The sequence below is a fragment of the Hordeum vulgare genome, chromosome 7H (assembly GCF_904849725.1).
Source record: "Hordeum vulgare subsp. vulgare chromosome 7H, MorexV3_pseudomolecules_assembly, whole genome shotgun sequence".
Classification (NCBI taxonomy): Eukaryota; Viridiplantae; Streptophyta; class Magnoliopsida; order Poales; family Poaceae; genus Hordeum; species Hordeum vulgare.
Window position 1 is genome coordinate 415,370,446 of NC_058524.1, and position 8,860 is coordinate 415,379,305.

The following is an 8,860-nucleotide window of genomic DNA, read 5'->3' on the forward strand; positions in this document are numbered from 1 at the left end:
ATATGTATGATCATTGCCTTAGATATCGTCATGACTTTGCGCGGTTCTATCAATTGCTCGACAGTAATTTTTTCACCCACCGTAATATTTGCTATTTTGAGAGAAGCCTCTAGTGAACACTATGGTCCCCAGGTCTACTTCACACCATTTTTTCAGCCTTACACTTTTACTTCGTTGCACTTTCCGCCTTCAGATCTCACTTTGCAATCAATCTTGAAGGGATTGACAACCCCTTTATAGCGTTGGGTGCAAGCTCTTTTGTGTTTGCGCAGGTACTCTGGACTTGACGCGATTCTCCTACTGGATTGATACCTTGGTTCTCAAACTGAGGGAAATACTTACTGCTCCTGTGCTGCATCACCCTTTCCTCTTCAAGGGAAAAACCAACGCAAGCTCAAGAGGCAGCACTCCACACTGCTCCAAATGGAGATTAGCATCTGCAAGGGTGTGAACTTCGGGATACATCACCGTCTCCGAGTGCCTTGGCTATCTCTTACCTGAGCCCTTTACTTATGCACTTTACTTTGTGATAGCCATATTGTTTCTTGTTATATACTCCCTCCATTCCTAAATATAAGTCTTTTAAGAGATTTTACTAAGGGACTACATACGGAACAAAGTGAGTGAATCTATACTCTAAAGTATGTCTATATACATCCGTATGTAGTCCCCTAGTGAAACCTCTAAAAAGACTTATATTTAGGAACGGAGGGAGTATCTTGTATCACTTAGTTGTTTCTCTTGTTTAGCATACGTTGTTGGTGCACATAGGTGAGCCTAGTTGTTTTAGGTTTTGTGGATAACAAATTAAACATTAGTTTTATTCTGCATTTATTCAAGCCTAAACCATAATTATTTTAAAGCGCCTATTCACCCCCCCCCCCCACTAGGCGACATCCATGTCCTTTCACCCACCCTCCTCATGGTAGTGGTCACAGTTCTGGCACTTGACGCTTGGGGGCTCCTCCACCGCCTCGTCATCATTCGTGGGCGGCACCTGGACGGGTGCCACCACGTCCTTGCCCTTGTCCTGCTCCATTGGAGGCACCACCTCCTTTCCCTTGTTCTCCTTGTTTATCTGCATTATGAAGAGCACAAAGTTCAAAGGTTGATATTCATTAAAATCTATCGTCCAGAGCCCCTTTATTTACCCAGCCTGATGGTCACCACTTACCCACCACCTCACTCAGTTAACCATGTAACTCTCACTGTTCCTCCAACCCATCGCCATGAACTCCAACAACCACTTGAACCCCAACCCTAACAGCAACTCCAACGCCATCCCCAACACCTTCCCTTGGGTCATTGGATGGAATGATTTCTTCCTAGGGTGCTCGTTCAATGACTGCGCCAAGTTTGAGAACACCATGGAAGTCTACTCAAACTTCAGCAGCACAGAAGATGTGCACAAAGAGTCAGACACTGTGGTGAAGAAGGCGACACCACAGGAGTTGAAGACGTTGATTCCCGACCGAGTGAAGGGTGCTATGTCAGTCGACATCCTTCGCTAGGCCATGAATCAGTCTGACTCCGGCGACGCTCTACAGTGGGCAAAGTGGACCAAGTATAGAGAGTACATGCATCCAGACGACCATCATGTTGTAGCGTACTTCAGATAAGGACTGTGGTGGCGCTGGAGGAGGAACAAGAAGCGGTGGCGATGGAGGTGGAAGAAGAAGATTTGGTGGCGATGGTTGTTAGTGCGCCGGAGTTAGGATACTGAAGCATGCCAACCGACTTGGACTTCGGCGAGGAAGAAGAGACTAAACCTGGGCATGGGCAGCCCGGCCCGGATGGCCCGACCCGACCCGGCCTAAAAATCCCGGGCTGGGTCGGGCCTGATCGTCCCATCAGACCGGGCTCAGGCCTGGAAAATGAGCCTGACAGACAAACCTGGCCGGGCTCAGGCTTGCAGAAAACAATTTTTTAGCCTAGGTCGGACTCGGGCCGGGTTCGGGCCCGATTTATTAGGCATGCCGGTCGGGCCGGGGCGGGCTCGGGCGTGAGTTTTCAGTTCAGGATTTTTCAATCCCGGCCCAAAACCCGACCCAGTCCGGGGTATGCTGAGGTTTAGAAGAGACAATGGTGCAGATCGAGGAGAAGAACTAGGCCAAGGGCACCCGCCGCTCTAACCGTCTCCAGGCCCGACGAGGCTAAGATTTGAGACTACCGTGTGAGATTAAGCCACAATCTCCATTCCTCATGTACTCAATCCGGATCCAGAACCTCACATCCATCGGTACTACGGACTCATGACGATAGGATCATCACTCCTATGCCTATTTACCCTGATTCCCCATTCCGGTAACGCGGATCGAATCTAAACAAGGATCGAATGCGAAATAGTACATGAGGAGGTGAAAAAAAGTGTACTGTCGTTGCCGAAGTGTTGTTGCGGATGTCGGCGAAGGGGCCGGAGGTCGCCTTGCTGTTTTTCGATCTGTTGAACGTTGTCGCTGCCGTTGATGAGAGTGGGGAGAGGGGAGAGTGAGCAATGAGGAAAGATGAGAGTAATAACCGTCGGTGTTTAAGAAAGCAACGCGGCTTCTCGAGCGTGGCTTCTCGTGTGGAGTCCCCGTCATCCACGTACATCGCGTGGGCCTAATGGAGGTGCAACACTGAACTTATGTAACCAAACAGTCCACAATCTTCCCGTCTGGGCATGAAGTTATATGCAAACTTTGCGTATTCGCGCGAGTGTGTGACCTGTGTAGTTTATGGCGACCGAGGCGCTCAATTCAGCCGGCTGATCGAGCCAATCTCTAAGGTGCTCTGAATCCGAAAGCACCAACTCTGTTTCGTAAATTTGCTTTGGAATTGTGTACTCTCTGCAGGAATTGTTATTTTCTACGGGACGGACACGCACTTCTTATATAAAGGTTGCGCGTGTCGTCGACTATCATAATCGCGAAGCCCCTGCTTCCACGATACCAAAACCCTAAAACGGAACTCCGCAGAGCGACCGACGGAGTCGGAGCAAACGATCTACGGTACCGCTGCCACCATGGAAACAGGCCAGCAGATGCAGGATCCGGCCGAGCAGGCGGGGGACGAGGAGCAGGAGACCAGGGTATCATATCGCATATGGCTTGTTCGACCATGTTTCTCAAAATTAAGAACAATATTTATATATATATTTGCCGAAATAACGCCGATGCTGTGACAGAGACAGAATAATGCTGAACTGGGATACAGCGTCGTTCCTAGCGAGAAGAGGTTCCTGGTTCTACACGCTTTCCTGAAGAGGAAACAGTCTAGCAAGAAGGTCATGGTGTTGTTCTCATCACGTAGTTCAGTCAAGTTCCACGCACTGCTTCTAAACTGTCTCGAGATAGAGTGCGCCCATATCCACGAGAAACAGGAGCAGCTCAACCGAACTGCGACATTCTCTGGCTTCTGCACGGCAGAGAAGGGTGTCTTGCTATGCACTAACGTGGCGGCACGTGGGCTTGATCTTCCTCATGTGGTGAGGTTTTGACAAATGTATCTTTTAACTGAGTCTGGCCGAAATATCTTTCCTGGTATAGTGAACTAATGATTATATATGGTCTTGTTTTAGGATTATATTGTGCAATACGATCCTCCGGCAGATGAACCAGAGGTACGTTGATGATCTGAATCTGACCTGCAGGAATTCCTCACGTATTTGAACCATGCTAAGTTATTCGAATTGACTTTACTTTCAGGATTACATTCACCATGTTGGACGTACTGCACCTGGTGATAAAGGAAGAGCAACTGTATTGTTATTCTTACTGCCCCAAGAATTAGAGTTTCTTATCTTCCTGAGGGTAATCAATTATGCGCTGAGATAATATGGCATTTATTTCCCTCTAAAGTTGGTGAAATCACATATTTAATGTGCCTGCAGGCAGCCAACATTGATCTCACAGAACACGAGTTTAACAACAAGGATGTGCCAAATCTGCAAGCACAGTTTGTAAGTGCATTTTTCTTTACCACAGTTGAGTGTTCCAATACACTTTTTCTCACATGTTAAGTAACAAGTTACAACTCAATTTATTGAGCAGGAGAAAATCGTTGGCGAGAACTACTTCCTACAGCAGTCAGCTCAACAAGCCTACAGATCCTACATCCTAGCATACAACTCACACTCCATGAAAGATATCTTTAATGTTCATGGTCTCAATTTGAAGGTAAAACGGTTCTCGAGTTTTTTTGTGGGATATGTATTTTATTTTATTTGGTTGGTTTACAATTTAAATTGTTCTACCTAGCATGTAGAAGCACGCTTTTCTTTTTCTTAATTTTTTGGTGAGCATCTCTCTGAAGTATGATAGAAAGATTGAAAAAAAGACTAATGTCCAATTCACTATAATTTGGCAGGACGTAGCTGCATCATTCTCCTTTAGGAACCCTCCAAAAGTGGATGTTGGCCTGGTGGGCAGAGCTTTGAGGAAAGTAGGTTATAACAGAAGCGCTGATTCTAGAGAGAGGCGAAAGAGGCGTTGCATCAGTGCTGCAAATCCTTTATAACAACAGGCAGTTTGCAAGATTCTAGAGAGGACCAGATTTTCTCGGTGGTTTACTATGTCAGAGGTGATAACACCAGAGCTCTGAAGTAACTTGGCTCTATACAATTTTGCTAGACGGCTTGATATTCATTATGGTATCAGAGGTGTAGTGCGGTTTACCTGTTGAATCTTACTATGTAAGCTTAATCCTTCTTTGCCCTATTTTAAAATTTTACTACGGAGGAGTCCAAAATTGAGGGAGAAAACCTAGAAATGTTTACGACAGCAGCATCTCATCTTGATGATTCCTGAGATCCTACCACTGACAAAGGAGTAGTGAGCCAAGCGGACTATGATTCAGTCAGGCAATTATAACCTGTGTAGAACACAGGAAAGAGGAAATAAATTAACTAAGCGGGCGCGCAGGCGATGCAGGCCAGGTAGAAGAAGACGGCGGAGGCGCCGTCGCCCTGCTCGCCGCCGCCGGCCAAGTAGCTCCGCTTGAACCTCCCCCGCTCCCCGGCCTCGCTGCTGCACCTCAGCATCTTCCTCTTGATCGCGGCGATCGCGTCTCCGCCACCTTGCCTCCTTCTCCTCCTCCTTGTCGACGTCGTCTCCCTCTTCACCCCCTCCGTGGCGGCGGCAGCCCCGTCACCTTGGTCTTGGTGTGTGAGCCGGTGCACCATCTCGATCTGTGTGTGGAGTCTATCTGTTGAACGCCTCACTCTGTAGCTGTTGCCGGGAACGAGACCGCGCGGTGCTCCTTTTATAAGCGGCCGGCGACATGCTTGCGTGCATCCCTTTTTGGGTGGTGTGTGCATTGCAGGCCAACTTAAAGATACCTTGGCGAGGCACGTGAGGTGTGAGGCATGTAACACTCCCAGCCCAGTGATTACTTGAGCTTAGTGCAAATTGCCGGGAACTCGATCAGAATTCGTATTGCCTTTTCGGTGCTTGCGTTGCGTGCGCGTATCAGGTTTGACGCGTGAATTTGTGCCGGTTGTGCAGTTTTGGTTTCCCCGAATTCCGATCCATCTGCATCTGCATCTGCTGGGATCCATTGGACCTGTTCATCATGAAATGATGCGCGTGTACGCTTCACCGATTTGAATACGCTGTGGTGGGCTTCAGTCATCGAGGCAAGCCGTCCTGAATCCATTCCATGTGGATCCAAGCGTTGCAGGGAAGCTGACGGTTAAACTAGCACTGTGTGTTAACCTTGAGAGAATTAAAGATGGGATAATTGCAAGCTCACGTAATACGCCTGCTGCTGCTGCACCTGAAGTGCATGCGATGGGTGGATGGATGGATGGATGAGCAGATGCGTTCGGGGCTCAGAGCGCCGACCGTAGCTAACATTACGCAGGCGGCAGTCATTAACATGAGCTGCAGCCTGCAGGAGCGAGCAACAGAGCATCCGAGAGAGAACATCTCATCTAGGTGTCGGGGTGGCATCCAAGGCAGATAATTCGGGCTTTCAGTTCCTGGAACAGAAATTCGGCCATCTTTATTTTAGTTAAAAAAATATAGAATCGCCCATCAACGTACGATCTACCCAACGGAATCTCGATCGTAATGCTCCTGCGTTTGTCCTTCCTGCTCCGTGCTTGCGGTGTGTGCATCCGGTTTGACGCGTGAATTTGTGCGAATTCCGGGATCCATTGGATGGATCGTTTCATATGGAACTGCTGTGCTCGTACGCTTGACCGGTTTGAGTATGCTATTACTATATCATTGCTATGGTAGGCTTCAGTTATCGAGGTAAGTCATCCTGAATCCATTGCATATAGTGCATGGTCCGAAGCGTGGCAGAGAATCTGACAGTTAAACTATGGAAGCACTGTGTTGTGTTGACCTTCAGGTTCGCTTTCTTTCAGTCTTAGCCTCTGTTCAGCTAGCTGTTCCGATCGACACTCTCCCTTGATCAGGACGTAACACGTCGCATGCTTGCCCACAACGTGAAAGCCTATTTAACTTCTCCCCGTGCACGGAGCCATTCTTCAGAGAATTAACGCCTGGCATTGGCATGGTACGTAGTGGCATGCCATTTACACTCGCCGCTCGCCGGCATTAGAACCAGCTAAGTACGCCTGGGCACCCAACACGAGACCTGCACCTTGCATGCCATGGACGATGGATCGTGGATCTGTGATCAGGGCTCAGATCCAAGTGCACGCGCCGACCGTGGTTGCAGTAACAGTCATTAAACATGAATCGGATGCATGCCGCAGCGCCTACGTGTGGCTGCAGAGGCATCCGAGGGAAACAACAGGGACAGATCGGGAATGTGGCTGATGGAATTTGGGCCTCAAATATGGATTTTTTCACTGTTTTAACTTTTTTTCTAAACGTGAGCACGAAATGAACCAGATTTAAAACCATTTCACGATCTAACCCTTTTAGAAACGCCACAAACCGTGACGTTGCAGCCCCACTATGCAACGCCTGTCTACCGTGGCGTTGCTGCCCTACAGTGATACGTCAGTCTAATATGGCGTTTTTTCTTTTTTGCAACGCCAGTCTACAGTGGCGTTGCAGACCCACTGTGAAACGCCAACAGCGCTGGCGTTGCTGCCCTATAGTGACACGCCTATCAACCGTGACGTTTTTTCTTTCCTGCAACACCAGACTAATGTGGCGTTGTAGGCCGATTGTGAAACGCCAACAGTGCTGGCGTTACAGACCCACTATGGAACGCAGCGACAACATCCGGCCAGCCCATGGCATGCTGCCAGCAACATGTGTACTGCTGAAACGCCGTGGACCATGGCGTTTCACTCGTGGCCTGCAACGCCACATTAGACTGGTGTTTGAGTGGGTGTGCAACGCCACATTAGATTGGCGTTTCTATGTGCGTCTGCAACACCACATTAGACTGGCGTTTCTATATGCGTCTGCAACGCCACGGGCTCTGGCGTTTCAAAAAAGGTCAGATCGTGAAATGGTTTCAGTCAGAGTTCATTTCGTGCAATACTTTCATCCCATAGGTCAAAATCGTAAAAAAATCCCTCAAATATCGGGAAAGAACTCTAAGGAAGTGTTTGTTTTTCCCTTTGACAGGACACGTAAGAACCTTGCTTGGTGTGAGAGGCAGGATTGGAACTCCCAACCTCTTGGTTTACTTCCACCCATTATAATCATCTAGGACAACTAATTTGGTGTGCCTAGTAACTTATTTTATTCTTTTTTGTGTGCATCTTCTTAGTGACTATAGCAAATCACATAAGGATTGAAATAAGTGCGACGTATTGGGTCATATGGAATACGAGAAACGATCATATTTTTAATGGTAAGGTTATCCATTTTTTTGTAGGTTATCTATAGAGCTACAGCTTGGATCTGTACGTGGTTATTACTCGGCCATGTGGAATTCAGGGAGCTTATGGTTATGGATGCAACCGGTAGGAGATGGCCGCACGGGCTATCTTCAGCCAGTTTGGATGTCGAGCTACTAATAGACTAAGTGTATAGGCATCGTAGTCTATTTGTTTCTCTTCGCCGGATGTGGCAATTCTACCCCGTTTGTGTGCGGTTTTTATCATAGTTTGCTTTGCATTTGAAAACATGACCTTGTTTACTTAGTTAATAAAATGGTTGCATGAATCGATTGATGAAGAGGCCGGGGGCCGATCCTCCTTTTTTAAAAAAAATTCTTAGTATAGTTTCTTCTTTTTAGGTTTTATATTCTTTTCTTTTTCTTATTTTTTCTTCTTTTTCGGATTCTTCAAATGCATGAATTTCCAGGGTTTTTTTCAAAATTCGTGAATCTTTTAAAACTTCGTTTTTTTTCTTCAGATTTCATGATTTTTTTCTAGATCCACAAATTTTTTCTTTTGTTGTTAATACTCTAGTGAACGTTTGTGAGCACGTTATTTCTTTGTTGACCAAAATAGAACATGTCCTTGTTGACCAATTGAAGGCACCATTTCAAGTTGTTTTCGTTTTGTGCAACTTTTATATTTTCTAGTGAAAAAGGTCGATAAATGGTCGGATGTGTAATGGGCATGCCCAGCTGCTTGTAAAAGATGAAATCATTTTAAGGATGTTAGAAATAGATCATGTTGAACGAAGAGTATTTAGATAGGCTAGAAGGCTACGTCCGAGAGCATGTTGTTTCTCGACATACTTGAAATGACTCAATTTTTTTTCCATGACCTTGTATGACCAATTCAAGTCACCATGCTAAGTTGTTTAGGTTTTCAATATGTTTTGCATATTTTTAGAGTTTTCCTCGTGAAAAAGGTCGATTAATGGCCAGACGTGTCACAACTTGCATACGGTGTCATAAATCGTGGAAACCTGGCATGGATGCCTACAATGGGCATGCTTACCTGCTTTCATAAGTTGGAGTCATTTCAAGGATATCCAAAAGTAGAGCATGTTGA

The 8,860-nt window shown here is 46.7% G+C and overlaps 1 protein-coding gene across 1 annotated transcript; it reads left to right on the forward strand.

Annotated features, from left to right (window-relative positions):
- The first annotated feature begins 1,726 nt into the window (after positions 1–1,726).
- On the forward strand, positions 1,727–5,264 carry LOC123408995 (DEAD-box ATP-dependent RNA helicase 27-like). Its single transcript, XM_045102004.1, has 9 exons — positions 1,727–1,907; positions 2,715–2,767; positions 2,909–3,070; positions 3,173–3,466; positions 3,560–3,601; positions 3,687–3,791; positions 3,872–3,940; positions 4,032–4,157; positions 4,348–5,264. Exons 1-9 carry the CDS (start codon positions 1,727–1,729, stop codon positions 4,495–4,497), a joined length of 1,182 nt encoding a protein of 393 aa, XP_044957939.1. The 3' UTR covers positions 4,498–5,264.
- Positions 5,265–8,860: the final 3,596 nt, after the last annotated feature.